Source organism: Venturia canescens, chromosome 2, assembly GCF_019457755.1.
Source record: "Venturia canescens isolate UGA chromosome 2, ASM1945775v1, whole genome shotgun sequence".
NCBI classification, from domain to species: Eukaryota; Metazoa; Arthropoda; class Insecta; order Hymenoptera; family Ichneumonidae; genus Venturia; species Venturia canescens.
In genome coordinates this window covers 22,093,496-22,110,827 of record NC_057422.1, presented here as the reverse complement: position 1 = coordinate 22,110,827, position 17,332 = coordinate 22,093,496, and the positions used below count along the sequence as shown (strand labels likewise).

The 17,332-nt window shown below is 38.8% G+C and overlaps 2 protein-coding genes across 6 annotated transcripts in view; both read right to left on the bottom strand.

Annotated features, from left to right (window-relative positions):
• Window positions 1-139: 139 nt before the first annotated feature.
• Window positions 140-11,581, bottom strand: LOC122405814 (FHF complex subunit HOOK interacting protein 2A-like). Of its 2 annotated transcripts, none has more exons than XM_043410805.1 (6): window positions 10,901-11,581; window positions 7,570-8,667; window positions 6,079-6,529; window positions 4,285-4,648; window positions 814-1,314; window positions 140-395 (listed from the first exon to the last, which is right to left on the bottom strand). In XM_043410805.1, exons 1-6 carry the CDS (start codon window positions 10,928-10,930, stop codon window positions 293-295), a joined length of 2,547 nt encoding a protein of 848 aa, XP_043266740.1. In that variant the 5' UTR covers window positions 10,931-11,581; the 3' UTR covers window positions 140-292. The 2 variants fall into 2 exon arrangements, with proteins under 2 accessions (XP_043266740.1, XP_043266739.1); XM_043410804.1 differs by lacking the exon at window positions 10,901-11,581 and adding an exon at window positions 9,667-10,007.
• A 124-nt stretch (window positions 11,582-11,705) lies between these two features.
• The window catches only part of Hex-A (Hexokinase A), a 34,954-nt gene continuing 29,327 nt past the window's right edge, over window positions 11,706-17,332 (bottom strand). For all 4 annotated transcript variants that reach the window (XM_043410807.1, XM_043410806.1, XM_043410809.1 and 1 more), the window contains exons 2-7: window positions 16,796-16,958; window positions 16,163-16,518; window positions 15,543-15,642; window positions 15,087-15,441; window positions 14,431-14,701; window positions 11,706-13,911 (exon numbers count right to left, since the gene is read on the bottom strand). In XM_043410807.1, the coding sequence (XP_043266742.1) occupies window positions 13,834-13,911; window positions 14,431-14,701; window positions 15,087-15,441; window positions 15,543-15,642; window positions 16,163-16,518; window positions 16,796-16,958 (1,323 nt within the window). In that variant the 3' untranslated portion in view covers window positions 11,706-13,833. The remainder of the gene's footprint in view (window positions 13,912-14,430; window positions 14,702-15,086; window positions 15,442-15,542; window positions 15,643-16,162; window positions 16,519-16,795; window positions 16,959-17,332) is intronic.

Genomic DNA, 17,332 nt, shown 5'->3' with positions numbered 1-17,332 from the left:
GTGAATTTTTTTTTCCATAATAAAAAAAAAAAAAAAACAGTTAAGGCCCGATGGTAAAATGGTGGAAAAATAACGTTTGCATACTATCACATCACAATTTGTATATTGTGCGAATTACATTATTTTTTTAAATGCGATCGATTTTTAATGCTTTTTATTCTACGTATCTTACAAACTTGTCACAAAAAATACTTGTCCGTCTATAAGCTTATAACAACGTTTTTAGAATAATAAATTAGCTTTACAACGAGATAAACGATGTTGCGCGAGTGGCTTCATCGCACATTGAGCTTTACATGGAATGATTATATTTGACGTAAGATATAGCAGCTAATTCTTTGCAGAACTCTTCCATTATGATAACACTCTCGTACAAAATATTTTCCTTGTTCAATCTGTAAATAAGTAAAGAAACAAATGAATAGAGATGAAAATAGAGTCAACATGATTTAGATCGTTTGAATCAAACATTTCGAATTGACTTGGATTTTTCGTTGATTATTCGAGTATTTATAGAAAAGATTTTCTAGAAATTTCGAGTCTAATTCATCAATTAAATAAAATATAATTTTTATATTCAATGATAAATTCTGTTATAACTTCAATTAAAATGAGCACCTTGCAATTTGCAAAATAATTCATCATCAGAAAGTGATTCGATTGCCATCCATATTTTTAATATTAAATTTTTATTTACGGTCAAAATAAGAATAATAATAATTCTTTTTCCATTGTACGTGAATTCGTGGACACGAAATATTCACTAAAATTCGTTGAATTAATTTGACAAAACAAAAATGAAAAATGACTTACGAATCTTGAGTCGAATCTTCCAGCAATTTTTTCCTCGTATCCTTCAATATTTGCTTGTACTTTGGATCTTTGGGGACTTCGATCGACAGCTGTTTGATGACTTTTTGCAAGCACGTAAAGAGGCTTTTCAAGCCAGGGCCGAGAGGTAGCAGTGGGTTCAGGAGATACTCGTGCAAGTACGGATGTGGAAGTAAGGCTAATCTCGATATGACGACGGTCAATTGTAAGTTGATTTCGTATCTTTGGTTCGGAATGTTGACAACTTTGTCAAAAAGCATAGAAATGAATGGGCCCATGTAAAACCGATTCGAGCAATGATCCGCCTCCGGTCTCGAATCGTAGCTCGCCGAATCGTCGACCGTGACAGCTTCGAGGGGCCAGGCGAGCAGCGCGCAATCCGCTCGTACTTTGGCATATTGTTTCTCCCAGTCTGCCATGTAACGCTCGTAGTGATTTGCTCCTGAATCCGTCTGCAGTTGACGAGGCATTAACGAGAGGAAACTGCAACGTGAATTCATTTTTTTCCAATAATTCAGCATCACAAAATAAAACAAGAAAGTTAAATCGGAAAATTTCGTTTTTTGTGCTACCGCGTTAAAAAAAAATATATATATATATATATTTTAGGAAATGTCAAATAATAAGAAAAAACAAAATGCAAAAATGGCAGCGTTTGAAGCCATTTTTTTTTTTTTGCCAATGGCATTGCTTTTTCAATTTTAATCACCGAAACTTCGAGAATGCAATATAAAAAAAAAAGGTTCATGGTATTTACCCCGGCGTGTGTACACTGGGACTTTAAAGGAACAGTCGAAATTTCGAACTCAAAATTCTTTCTTGCCGATAGAGGGCAGGCTCCGGTTACCCCCCCTAAAAAATCTAGGTAGTAGTAGGGACTAAATACCTAAGGGACCGCCCGTTCCGGCAATTAGCCTAGAAACGTCAGTGAGTGTAAATCGCCGCCGTTCCGTGAAAGGGTCAGTGTACACACCGCGTCAGTATTTTCGAAGGTAAGTGGATGGTGCTGTATTTTTCGTTTTCGTAATTTTTCAGTTTTTTTTTATACTGAAATGAATGTTGCATGTATTTGATGCTGTTGCGGCTTTTTTTTACGAACTTTAACCTCGATAAAAAAAACTTTTTTTGTATTTTTGGCTTATCAATCGGTTGTTATTCCATTCTTTCTAGCAGTTTTTCAAAATGGGTGAAAGGAGCTCATCGCAGATTATATACAACTTACGCGACTGTCGTCCCCAAGTATTTTATGATCAGGAAAGTGAAAATGAACCCGACGGAGAAGAGATTCACGACGACATAACCAGCGAACAAGATTGCGACGAGGACCACGATTTCGACCCACCAAAAAGACAACGCGTCAACAAAAGAGCGGAAAGTAACGAACCTGAGGAAGAACCAGGACAGGCAGGTCGTCGAAGATCAATTATCAAAGGCAAAAACAATTTCCGGTGGTCGCTGAACGCACCTGAAACGAGAGGACGCCATTCACTTCGAGAGTACTTGCCGTCAGCAAAAGGGGAAGCGAGGAATATCACAACACCTTTGGAAGCTTGGGCCTTATTATTTACTCAAGAAATGCTCGAAATGATTGTTCAGCACACCAATGAAGAAATCGATCGAAAACGAGAAGCAAACGCAAATAATCCTACGTTTGCTAGAAACACCGATATAGTCGAACTAAAAGCTTTCATCGGGTTGTTGTATTTTGCCGGTATGGAGAAGAACAATCACAGCAATTTGGAAGATCTGTGGAATCCTGAGTTTGGGTATAATTTATACCGAGCTGTTATGTCAGAACGTCGATTTCAGTACCTTCTGGAAAATCTTCGGTTCGACGACAAGAATACGCGAAATGCGAGAAGAAAAGAACACGCTTTAGCCCCTATAAAAGATCTGTGGGATGTATTCATTGCGAATTGCAAAAAATACTATTCGCCATCGTCTAACTGTACGATCGATGAACAACTCCTTGGATTTCATGGCCGTTTTGGTGCGAGAGTATACATTGCTAATAAGCCGGATAAATACGGAATAAAAATTGTCACCTGCAACGACGCACAAACATCGTACCTGCTAAACGCTGAACCTTATGTTGGAAGGGTAACAACAGCTGCAGGTGACACCGTACCGAGTTATTATATCAAGAAATTGACTGAACAGATCCACCATTCTCAACGCAACGTAACCTGCGACAACTGGTTCATGTCCGTGAAGATTGTTCAAGAGATGGAGCGGGATTACTCCTTGACAATGGTTGGCACGTTGCGAAAAAACAAGCCCGAAATACCAACGACGTTTACACAATCAGCTGCTGCCGGCACGGTGCGGTGCGCTTACGCTGATGGAATGACGCTACTTTCCTACTGCCCGAAAAAAAACAAGGTAGTTTTGCTATTATCCAGCTTGCATAAAGTCGGCCGAATCGATGAAAAAATCGGCAAGCCAGAAATCGTAGGTTTTTACAACGTTACGAAAGGTGGAACGGACACGTTTGATGAGCTGTGTAAAAATTATACGACAAGCCGAACCACCAGACGATGGCCTATGCGCTTCTTTTACGGGATGCTGGATCAGGCAGGAGTAAATAGCGCAATATTATATAATTTGCGAGAAGCCAACCCCACCTTGATTCGTCGCACTTTTACTAAACAATTGGTTCAAAGTATGTTGAAGCCACATTTAGAGGCTCGTTTACAAAAATCCACCTTACGGAGAAATATTAGAAACCTCATTACCGATATTCTCGGAGTTAATGAACGCGGACCCTTAACGACAGGGAAACTAGAAAAACGGAAAAGGTGTTCTATCTGTGATTGGAAAGAGAATAAGAAAACACTTTACTGTTGCGTCTTGTGCGAAACGCCGGTTTGCGAGGACCATCGACTCCATTTCTGTAACAATTGCGCACAGTAATTTCGGTTTTTCAGATGATTATCTTTAATTTATCATTCCTTTGTGTTGAATAATAAAAAATCATTTTTGTATCATAAAATTACCTTTTCGTTTATTTAATGACATGCATGAATCCATAAAATATTCCCCACTTTCAGGTGCTCAAATAATTCAACTTTTTGGAACCCACACAAAAAACACTATATTCTTTTGAAAGCTCATAGTCTAAGCTACAATACCCTAGAACCGTTTTTTTTTTATATTTGTTTATTGTAGAGTTACGAATTTGTTAATAAAATTCCGTTTTTCCCACTTTTTAGACGATTGTTTTATTTTTATTAATAACGGTTTTGAACTTTTGAGTTAGGTAGCTGCTTGGCCATGTAGTAGACACTTCAATAAGTAACCCAGAATTTTTTCAGATTTTTTGGAAGCCTACAAAACCTTGTAAACTCGACTGTTCCCTAAAGTTACCCAGTGTACACACCGTGCACCGAAAAATATAGTGTACACACGCCGGGTTACAAATATTTTTCTCTGAATCAAGTTTGACTAACTTACCAATTAATGATTCGATGGATGTTGCTCGGTGCCAAAGTCCTACTGTGGCTCTGTTCTTGCGAGAAATCAAGAGATCCTTTTTTTTCGCGTTCTCTTTCGTCCTCTTCGTCGCTCCACGAGCCAATAGCGCTGTCCGCTGCACCATTATCGTAATATCCTCGGGATGTGAGATAGGACAGAACGAGACAGTGGAGCACGTGCTCGTTCCGTTTGTCCAATATCTCCTCGAATAACTTCAACGTTTCTAGCGTCAAGTCGTCGCTGTCCGAGTAACAATTTTCTATGAGAGTGTGCAACACGCAACTGCCGCATACGTTTCTAACGTCTGGCTCGTTCCTGTCGCCCACCAACCAATGACTTATTTCTGAAATATTTGTCGGTGTTACGAAGGTATATTTCAGTTGAAAAGTCGATCGTTTTATTTTTAATGAGAATACTTGGGGCATTCCGGGCCATTCGATTTGGCGGAAACGTTTTTTATCTTTTTCTACTCTGCCAAAGAAATATTTCAGAATTAAAAAACAAACTTTTTCTCCCAACCCAACCAAATATGGCGTTATTTTTGTTCAAAGTGACGCGCTTTCGAAAATTGACTTACTGGGACGTTTTTTTTGTAAGTTTTGTCTTCGAATGCACTTTTCAGAAAAAAAAAATATCAAAAAGTTATGCAAATCCATCTTCAACGTTTTTTTCTGAGAATTTAGATAAAAACGAAAATTTTGAGTTGATCGCCATTTTTAATATTCTTCCCTTTTCTCCATAAGAAATTTCGACATTTTCTACAATTGCTTTGAAATTTTCAAAGTGGGATCTATTCTTTTTTCCATTACAAAAAAATTCTTTTTTTCAATGCCCCATATAGGGGAGACCGGGGCAAAACGGGATACCTAATGAAATATTGAACTTTTCAGAAGTTTGGGAAGCTCCGTCTATTTTTTACTCCCAAAAACTAAGAAATGTACTGGAATTTTGTTCAATTTTCAAAAAAAAAAAAAAATCCGAGCCAAAACGGGGTACCCCTCAAAAACTCATGAAATTTTTTTTACTATGATTTTAATTTCAATGCACCTTGGGTGTATTTTACACCCGTAACCGAGTGCTTCCGACTTACCGCTGTAAGCGTTGAAAGCGATCTCAGCGCTTACAGCGCTCAAACGTAAGTCGAGCGCACCCTCTGTAATTCAATTCAATATTAATTATATGAATAATAACGAAGATTGCCAATGTTTATTTTGTAAAAATTTGTATTCTTTGTCCACTGAATCATGGATTCAGTGCCAAAATTGTGCAGAGTGGGCACATGATTCGTGTGCAGGTATAACCACACGTGATGGTCCGCAAACATATATCTGCGATTACTGTCGTAGACAGTAATCTGCGAGGCAGTAATCGCAGATTTACAAATACTTTTTGTATATCTGTGCAAAAACGTTTTCATTTTAAAAGTGATGTAAAAAAAAGAGAATTTGAAAAAAACGAATTTTTTGAAAAAAAAAAAAAAAAAAAAAAAAATCAAAATCCAAAAAAAACAAGATATTTTGGAAAAAATATGTTTCATGTTCTTTTCGGACTAGGATAAAAATTAAAAAAAAAAATTTCTCTCATTTTTCGGGTATCCCGTTTTGCCCCGGTCTCCCCTATTTCATTCAAAAATCAATTGTTTTATTTTTTTTTAAATCATTTTTGTTAGAGCGACCGTAAGTTTTAGAATTTACGTCAGAAGTAAAACAGGAAACGTTTCGCTAGTCCAACCATATTGTCGCAAACTGCGAAACCGCATCATATATAATTTACCTGTGCAGAGTAACGGGGACGTTATTTTTTTAAGGCTTTCCGTAAGGAGAGCTGTTATCAAAACAGCGTGATGATCGGCCAGCGACGACGTTATGACTTTATCAAAAAATCCTCTCCTAATATCCTTGGCCAAAACTCGGGCGACCTCGTGATGAGCTTCCTTGATCAATTGATCGCAATAATCGAGCCAAACGAAGTACGCTGCGACTTGTCGACAGCCTGGAAACTTTTTCTCGTTCGTCCACAGCGGCGAATCGAGACCCCAGGTAACGTCGATCGCGTCAATCTCACCAGGATCAACGTGGGCTGGAATCGACTTGAACAAACCGTTCAATCGTCGCGTTATCACTTTTGGCAAATCGCTCTGCGCCATCGTCACAGCGAAGGAAGTGTCTTCCAGGGCTGCCAACACCATTATTCCTTCGCAGGCTCTGATCCTCACCATGTTGTCCTAAACACCCAAATAAATTCATTTACACTTTTGTTAATTGTTTTTCTAACGTTACAATTCATCCTCTTAAACAAAAGCTACGTAACAGCATCAAGTTTTCAAAATTGGCCCAACGAACATTAGGCTTTTGAATTACTCAATAATTTCTGATGCACTTGACTAAATATGCCATTCGGGGTAGGGTTCAATATGTCAAATAACCTAATAAAGTAGAACGCTCGATATTTCGAAATTTTTCAAGTTGTAATATCAGATTGGAGATAAATAAGTCATTCAAAATTCTTATTTCCGATCGAATATTTAGCAGATTACGCGTTTAACCGAATATTCCTTCGTTTAATTCGTATTTATACTCGAAAATATATACATTTCGATAATTTTCATTTCAAATGGAATTTTAACAGACCTTACCAATGTCAAAAGCTCATATTTTCGAATTCAAAGTGGAGAATAGTTGTTTCATAGATAAACCAAAAAATAGAGTAGGAAAAAATGGAAAGGGAATTTTTCGAAGCTATATAAAACTCGGATATGCGGAAGAGCGATGGCGCGAAAAAAGGAAAGTCAAAATGGCGATGTTGAAAATGGAGATCACCGGTCTGAGTGAGTAAGTGAGTGAGTGAGCTTCGTTGCATTTCTTTTTTTCGATCGGTCTTCTAACGTTTCGCCATTCTGACCGTTCGACTTTTTGGTGTTTCAGTATTTCAACCTCGGTAATAATTTAGTCTTTCGTTTAATATATTTTCGAAATAGTGAATATCCACAGTATTGCTGATTGCAGTAATTTATTAATCGAAAGAGCGATGATCGAATTTTCGGAAAAACGATATTTCAGTCGTCGTTCAATGGGCGATTGTTACATTCCACTTTCGTTGTAAACTTAGAACTTAGTTAGTAAAAATTAGAACTTTATAAACTCGATATCTGAGCTGTCGCAAATTTGAGTAATTCCAATATGTTATCCCCGCCCGAAATGACATAAAACGTAGGGAAACGTTTGTTTTTTGTGAAAATGGAGTATGAGAAAGAGCGAAACGTACGGCACTGTTGACGTAGCTAATTAAGGCATCGAGGAGGAGGCTGCCAGATCTTTCAGAGTTGGGTGGTTCGGTCAAGAGATTCGACGTATTTTCTTCATTGTCGGTGGCGAAATCGTGGCACGTGAAATCGGGAGGATCGAGCCTCAGGTCTTCGAGATCTTGTAATTTGGCGTCGAGGTCGTGACTCAAGGAAATTCTACAATCAGATCGTTTGTCAGAAGTGTCATAATAAAAATCGGTGTTTTCATCCTCCGGAGAGACGGGATATTGAGGAGGATTTTTAAGGGACAGAGGGCTCGAGGATTGGGAGGGAAATTCGGTGTCCTTGGCCGAGTGTGATTCGTTGAATTCGTTGAGGCTTTGACGTTTGCGAGAATTTCTGCGTGACTGGTTGAGAGGCTTCTCGATCGATCGGTCGGAGGAGCAAACGGATCGTCTTCTTTGGCGATCGTTGGCAAAGAGATTCGGATTAACCAGAGTGACCGCCTGTGTATTGAGGGGTTCGAAGAGGGGATTCGAATTGTTACGTTTTCTCGTAGGTACGTAAGTAACGGACTGTAAATCCGTCGCCTTTTCACTCTGCTCGCGCGACATTTTTTGGTGCTCCATCTTAACGAGGCCCGAGTCATTTACGATGCTCGTCAATTGAGGATACTTGCAAACGAGGAAGCAGAGGGTCAGCAAAAACTGAATCTCCTCGGCCTCGACCGGCGAAGCGTAATTTCCGTTGCATTGAGAAATGAGTCGCTGCACCGGAGCGTGAACCGGAGCGTGATGCAACAGCGGGTGCTTCGATCTCGCCAAAAGCCTCTTCAAAAACGAGAAACACACGAGCCTCATCCCCGGCGGCGTTTCTACGATCGCCAACGTGCTCAACCAGTCCAATAGTCCATGCTGCAACAAATACTCCAAGCACGGACCCGTCCCGTCGACCCGCCTCTCCTCCTCCAATAATATTTCCAAGAGCCGATCCAAGTGCCTCGGGATCCCGGTGTTCTCGATCGATACTTTACAATCCGTTTCGTGGCTCGCGTAAAAGTTCATCAGCTGCTTCCAGTGATAGGTGAAATCTTGCAACGGCGTTGCCGGCGGAGCTATCTGCGAACGAAAAACCTTGTGCTTTCTATTTTTTTTCTCGATGCTTTTTCAGTCTGTAAAACCCCCCGCTGGAATGCAGCGAAAACTTTGCGATCGCTTCTTGCTTTTTCGAACCGTGCTTCTTCTTATTTTTTTTTTCGTAGCGTCGAATCGCCGCTTTTATCGCCAGCTTTTCCGTGCCCGTGACGAGTTTTAATCGCCACTGCTGCGCCTATACGATCGTCACATATTTTCTTATCATTTTTTCATTCTGCTTCTATTCTATGAATTTAACGAAGCTCGCTATAAATGTCGAGTCGAAAAATGGAATCTTGGAAAGAAGCAGAAAAAAAACTGTCAAACTCTCAAAAGAGATTTGTAAAACATATCATCATTTAATTGATTCACGAATTTTGGAGATTCGAAGCACCGAAACCACCGTTTTTCGTAGCATCCCAGCGGAGCGATCGCTGTAAAAGCAGAGTTACAAATTTAAAAAAACTCACATCCCCATTTGCTTATAGAACTAAAAGGGCAGGTTTCCTACACAAATTAAAAAACAATGTACACACCGGAGTATGGATGACAGATGATTTATTTTCAACTGATAAAACAGAGTATAAATAAATAAACATGAGTAGTGAAACGACGTCAGACGATAGGAATATGGATAGCGATGAAAGCCGACGAAAAAAACAACACGCACAACGAAAAAAAGTATGTACACAAGCTCACGCGCCACGCGTACACTGCTACGAAAAAGCGTGTAGCAAAATATAAAAAAATAATGCAGAAATGGTACGGGCGTGTTGGCTGGCGAAACGTGAAAATCTGGAAAAACGTGATCACGATGACACAAATTAAATGTAAAATATAGTAGTAATGATGGGAGGAAATAAGTGGATGAGAGTTCACGCCGGGGAGGTGTAAATAAAACGGTAACCGCTTTCTCGTATTTCGACGAGTTATCTTGCCGTACCTCGGGAGGCTTTTATATAATTGTTGAAATTCGATACTCACCACATCGATAGTATTTTTCAAGGCTACCTGAAAGCCGCTAATCATCTTCGCGAGTTTCTTACTATTATTTGTTTCTATATAACCTTAAATAACTCGACGATACGGGAACGTTTGTTCGAACGATTTTTCGACGAGATCCGCATTTGACAAAGGGCGACACATGTATCGTGATATTGCTCTTTCCTTCCTCGTTACCCGGCTCGTGCAACGATTATTGTGCCATGAAACGTCAGTAAGTAAAGCATCGCCTTGTGCGTCACATTGACCAACTTGCACACACAACCCAACGCGCACTATCGAATGGCCACAGTTTTTTCTTATCCCCTTTTTTTTTTTATTTCATACATTTATTTTTATCTCATGGTTTTATGCCTACGAATCGAATGACAGCTCCGTACGGTGGCGCCACCACGCGGCTCAATTCTCAATAAACATGTGCTCTTGCGTTCGCTTCCCGCGCATGCGGTTCCACTACTTTCCCCCACCCGAGTTTCACGTGGTTAGGATAATCAATAAACACGCGTTTCGTAATCGAACTGCCAAGTTATTTCGAAGCAGAAATGAATTCGAAAAAAAAATGTAACTAACATTCTTCATTATTTCGTCTCGGTCTATATGGCTCCGATGAGCGATTGTTTTTTATTTGAATATACGAAATTGGCTCGTTTCTTATATTCCACGGCATAAATAAAATTACTTCAGCTGGATCGATTTTTCTGTTCGTATATAATCCATTGTGTCACAATCGATTATTTCAAAGTCTTCGTTTTATTAACTACGACGCATTTATAAAGGAAAATTAAACGACCGAGGCGAAGTACACGTTAAAGATTCTTTCGGAATGAAATATTGAAGAAAGTTGTCACAAAACGACCTTGAAATGTAGCAGGTGTATCAGAACTTCGCTATGCAAACACATTTGAAATTCATGACGTTCGTAACGACTCTGCTTCAGATATTTCTCTAACTTCGAAACGTTCGTTACTACACGATACCATTTTTGATACCGTATTATAACACGCGTTAATAACTCATTTATATGAGTTATAAAAAAATGAAGTAGCAGATAGATTTTCCGGTTGTAAATGTCGTGCGTCGAGTTTGAAAACTTTATCGTGTCGAATACCCGATACAAGTATGTGTATCGGTTATTTGTAGTTTTGTAATCTCGAAGGCTCGTTCACTAGAGAAATTTGACATAAATTTAAAAACATTTTTATCATTTTTGACTCACCAGTTTTGATGCTCGAAATCTTCGCAGCATGCTCGGATGGTGAAGCGAAAAAATCAGCAAGTAATGAGACGTTTGATTTTTTATTTCTCTTTCCGATCGCCCAGAGAAGTTCGTGAGATTGTGTTGGTACGTGACATGACGCAAATTGCACAATTATAAAACGCCTCCGGGCGGAAGGTGTGTGTTCAATTTGTCATTTGTGAAGCCTTCTTATCACATCGACGATAACACATTCTATTGGGCCAGTTTTCAACTACGGCACGAAAAAATTCGTTTTAATTTTCTTGTTCCCTCTCTTTTTCCATGATTTCAAGCCCTCCCTCTCTTTACACTATTTCACGGTGAAAGTTTGAGTCTACGGGCGACTCAATTGCTGGTGTGGAACTCGTCTTGAGATCGGATTTTAAAAAAACGACGAAATTTCATAAACTTTCCAACGTTTCGATATTTTTATGCTAATTCTTTTTTTTTTTTTATATAATTTCGACTAAAATTCGAGTCGAAAATATCGCGGTGAATTTTTCAAGTCTCATTTCGAAGTCGAAACTAAAATTTCTCAATTTCCGACATAATTCGAAAGTTATACACGTCGAAAAATATTCGCCCGCTCAACGTGACAAGCATCTCGAGTTTGAATATCGTATTTTCCTCGCAGACGATCGCAGTTGAACAATCACCAATCACCGTTTAATTTTTAATTGTTTAGAAAAAGAGTTGAACTGTCCGTTAACGCGTTGATGAAAAGCTTTGTCTGCCCACAAAAAGTTGGGATGGAATATTGAATGAATAAACAAAAATCCATAAATATTGTTTTTTTTTTTATCATTTTCATTATTTTTAATATAGCGCTATTATCCAAAACGCTCCACGAGCCAAAATCTCGATCATTCACTCACACAGATAAATTCATGCATTCACGTTCACGCGGCTCGACGCATTCGACGTTTCATTTTTTCTCTCTCTCTCTCTCTCTCGCTCTTTTTGTTTCACTACGGATTAGCCAACATCATATCGGTGCACTCTTTCGTTGAGAACTGTGGTAAACTTACATTCACCCGAGTTAATGGCATTCTTTTTCCCTCTCTGCCACGTGGTTGTTTTTCGTTTTCAATTTTTTATTACGCCGTCGGATCGTAATCGATCGTGCACACATTTCATAAATAATCAACGCAGACATCGTACAGAGGATTAAATTAAATGTTTTAAGCCTAATTCGTTCCGTTTCAATGTTTGCCAATTTTCCATTCGCGGAAAAAAGTCACCTAATTATTTTCGACCTCTTTTCCGTTTTTTCACTTTGTTTACTTTTTCCGTTTGCACGCCCAATGTTACGCTCTTGTGCGCGAATTTTTTCGTACGCTATTCGAACAACGAATGTTCACTCTGGCGTTCTCCGATCGCTCGCCAGAGCGTCAATGTTTTTTTTTCTTCCTCCTCCAATGATTTCCTGTCTTATTTTCTGTACTTCGTCTTTTTCCATCCTTCAAATTAATCCACGCAAAATTTATCGCTACAACGATATTACAATTATCAACAATGATAAACTGTCGTTCGTTTATGACGAGAATCTACAGCATTCTTACAAAAGGAATTAAGTAACCGTCGTAGCTCTTATTCTGTTTTAATGCTCTTCCTTTTCGTTCTTTCTTTGTGCTCCTTTATTATCAATATTGTTAAGTGCACATGCCCGTGTAATGTACAATAGTTTCGTTAGAAAACTGCTCCACGATTGAATCTAAAAAAAGTGAAGGGTTTCTTTCGTTTCTTGTTCTATTTAACCAGAACGCATTATTGCGAAAATTTACAGAATTTTTCGATAGAATCATTTTTTTTTTTTATAGCCCTTTGAGAAAAATATCGGAGAATCGTTGTCATGAATAACAAGAGACATTTTTTCTAATATACTGGCCTACGCTAATGTTTCCGCGATCCAGATGAGAAAAGGGGATTCGAAAAACAAATTCTTGGGTTATTTCAGTGGTGCGTTTCCTTCGACGATTTTCAAACGACGTGGAGCTGTCCCCGAGAAGTATTATTGTATTTTGTCTTTGTATACTTAAACTTTGTTTTTTAGTACCCGCACGATCGAAGGATCTCGCCGCTTATAATGAGTTTCGTCGAGTGACGTATCGTAAGAAAGTATGGCAGTAAATTTCGTAGCATGAAAGTCATGATCGCGTCTGATTTTTCTTGATTCAATTATTTTCTGTCCTGTCGTTTTCTTTTTTTTTCTTCTTCTTTTTTCAGTCAGAAATACACAGTAGAATTTCAAAGTTCTCTGGCGAGGATCCCGAAGTAGCAAATTATACGATTATTTCAGTTATCAGTGAATTGGCGAAGCGGGAATCGGAAGCGAAGGGAGGGGGAAGGAGGATCACGACTCTCGAATTCTCGTCTTCGCATATCGATCCTCGTGTCTCGAGGTAGCGACAGCGCGGACGCGAGTTAGCAAAAAATATTCACCTTTGTGACACAATACTCGCCATTTTTGACTTCTGGCTTTTGTCTTCGGTGTGATAAGCTCATGATAAAAAAGAGCAGCTGAAGAACATCGAGTATGACGAAAATTACGAGGTCGTGCCAGGAATCGAACGAGGGGATAACGGGTTCAGGGGGCAGGAGGAAAGGGGATGATGCGCGGGTACTCTGTTTCTCACCCGCGTCAGCCAACGACCTAAGCTACGTATCTTTTGTGCTCTATTTACAGAAGTATGTTAATTTTATATTCCTTTTCTTTTGCTTTGTTTTGTATTTATGCATGTATATGTAGATATTTATACGGATCTGAATACTCCTGTAAGTTGGTACAAAAGTACCAAAATACAGAATTATTCCTATATATATATACACATACATACATTTGTATATATATTTAGTTTTATTTTGTATAATTTGATCTAAAAATTTATTACAAGCGTCTCGGAGACTCGTCTTCACCGCTTTTGGGCTGCTACCGCGGCTACCAGCGCTGCACCACGTCCACTTCCGTCCTCCGAAAGCATCAGGTCAAACTGTACAAAGAAAAATAATTTTCAAATTCAACCGTAACTCGTGTCATTCCATTGAAATTTTACTGTGAAACTACTTTTGCTTTATCAAATACAAGACTTTCCATTTTTTTGAAAGTCCGTGAGACGTTAATAAATGTGCGAATGTTACTTTTTGATTGCACGAACATCGTGGATAGTTTAATAGCCCGATCTCGTAATCAAGAGACGCGGTAGCGGCTCGACGCCAAGTAATAAAAGAAAAAACGAGAGTGTAAAAGAAAAGCCAGCGCGAGCCCTGCCGCACTCTTATATACGCGAATATGTCGATTTATGACGTCATAACGTTTTCGATTTTCATATTTGTAGTTTTGAGCTCTTTGTAGGGCTGTTTGGTTCGTGGACAATCCGGAGTAAAATAATAGCGCATTTATTAATGTAGAATTTAAAAAAAAATTATTTTATGGCACTTGTTTTTCAAATTTTTTTTTGCCAAAGCTATCGCGTCAGGAAAGAACGGAAGGAATTTTGATTTTCGCTTACCTTATGACTTTGTAACTGCATAATTTTCTCGGTCATGAGATCATGGAAGTGTGGATGAAATCTGTAGACCGAGCCGTCGATACCGACGGTTACGTTATCTTCGCCGATTTTATTGAGAAGGGCTGCGATACCTGCGCTCGCCAAATGAGCGGCTCTCCTAGACACGACCGAGCAAACGTATCTCACGTTCTCGCAATCCTGATCAGATGCATTGTGAATACCCAATTCCGAAAGAATTTCACGACAGTTCGTATACTTGCCTTTAGGATCACTGTAAATAATGAATCAACGCATCAGTCGAGTTGACTATGATTTTCTATTGGGGAATGTCGGCGTTAATTAGTTCGGGAATCAATGAAAAATGACATTGTTTTCCTAGTTTACAAATGAATATTTTCTACGGGAAAAGAAACTACAAAAATCATTGAATTCATTTCGAAGCATTCGATTCTCAAAAAATGTGGCCAATGAATTGCCATTACAATTAGAGTTATTTCGTTCGAGAATTCGGTCAAAGTTAAACCGCCTATTTTTGGAGTAAGCTAAGAATAGGAATATTTTTGATGATGAGCCATCATTAATTCAAATGACAGTCACATGATGACGGATTAATCCAAATTTGACAACTCATCTCATCCGAATTGGACGATACTTACTTTTCAATCTCGGAGACGTATTTGGTGAAAAATTTTCCTTGTTTTTTGAGTTCGATGGGGCATTTTCCGTTGAATAAGAGACCAGCATCGACAAGTTTTTCGAGTACAAGCCTGGCCAGCTCGCCCATATACATTCCCGAGATCATTTTTTCGAATATTTGCTTCTTCGGGTTGATGGAATTGTTGTCGATGGCACGATCGTACTCGGTAACAACGAAATCGAGCGTACCTTGTTCTCCGAACGCTCCCCATTCAGTGTTTATCAGCATATTTGGTTTTGTATCGACGTAATTACCCGGCACCGCCATTTCGACATTTTCCGTCTTTTCCACGTAACAGGCATTGCTCCCGGTGCCTGGAGATGAGAGATGCGTTTTTTATTCATCGAATATTCCATTGAGCATCGGCAAAATTCAGAAATTTAGTTTTATTTTTATCTTTCACTCCAGAACTTACCGACAATAAGACCAATTCTGCAGCCTTGATTTTTCCAAGCACAAGACATCAAAGTGCCGGTCGTATCGTTCAGAATCGCACATACATCGATTTTGACGTCCTAAAAAAAAATTCACAGTTCACATTTTGATATTTTGCTTAACTTCGGTGCCCTTGGCAAAATTCCTATTTTTGCAGATTTTTTTCGAGTACACTTTCGATATTTATTCGTTCGATCGATTCGACGATTGAAATGACTTTTTCTTTGAGTCGAAATAGCAACAACATCAATCAACATATTCCAATAGTGAACAAGAGTTATGAAATTTTTAGTGATAAATACTTGATTCAACGTTCAATAAATTAAGAAAACTTGCACATTAATCACGAATCACTGACACTCCTACACCAAATTACAGATCGATCAGACGCGAATTTATTTTTATCATTCTTTTTCCTTGACAATGAGAATCTATGGCAGACTATTTAATTTCGATAATAATCTGTCGTACATCTATAACCATAAATTTCAACATTTTTTTTTTTAGCAATGAAAATTTATGGCAATAGAATTTAAATTGGATCGTTGATTCTTCAACGGTTCCGTATACGAGCGAATATATTTGGCTCTGACCACGTACTTTTCGCTTTTCAATGGCCTGTTCCAAAAGTGCGACAACATCTTCACCGACGACACCACTGCAATTGAATCCCTTGGTCCACCTGACCAAATGACCCTGCGTCAAACCCGTCTGTGTCAGTGGAAAACTGAAGGTGAAGCCAAGCGGAAGAATCTCGTGCTCGAGTTTCAGGTCCTTGACGAAAAGGGCGAGACACTGAGCTATGTGATCGAACAGTTGAGTGCCCGTGCCGAGCATGAGGCTCTGTGGTATTGCGTAAATTTTACTCTTCATGTCGAAATTGTGGCCGTCCAGGGTTATGAGAAGTACACGGAAATTCGTTCCGCCGAGATCAAGAGCAAGGAAATTTCCCTTTTCTGTAAACAAAATTATAATTATCATTAATTTCATCGAATCATGTTTCTTGTTCGATTTCATCGACGGTTTCATTTTTTTCATTCGTTCAAACATTTCAATTTTCTTTTCGGCACAAATTTATGGAAATTTGCTCAACTGGCCAAATTTTTTTTGTCCAATTTTTAAGAAAATTCCAAATCAATCGAAACTCCTTTTTTTTCTCAAATCTCATTGGGATTGTTCATTTATTTTTTCTCGATAACGGTTCTTCGAAACGACAAAATTGCTTCTCGTCACCTGTCCCGTTCGGAAGATCCTGCACGTAGGTCGTGAAACATTTGACGATCGCATCGTCGTGGGTTTCCTTCGATAATCCTCGTTTAATCTCATCGGTGAGCCTCTGCATGAGCATCCTCAGCTGATCATTCGATAGGACAAGATCCTTGCAGGCATCTTTTATCTGAGAAAATGGCAAAAAATTTTCATTAAAATTCAAAAGTTGGATGGAAAATTTCAATGTTGTTGAATTGCTCATTTGGACAAAAAGCAATTATTCTGTCTCGAGTCTTTCTCAACTCTGTCTCAACTCAAGACAATTAATTTTCACACGTTTCACCCCAAATGTAAATAGAAACCAAAATGAATTCACGAACCGAGTGAATTTATGTGAAAACTAGAGATAATAATTAACGGAGCAGAAAATGATTTCATACGACGTTGCAGTTTGCGACGTTGAAGTCCAACGAAATGAACGAAAAAAACATTTACCAATTTTTTATTTCACGAAATATCAGTGCAAGTTGAAAAGCTACAAATTGCAAATTCGGCAGGGAA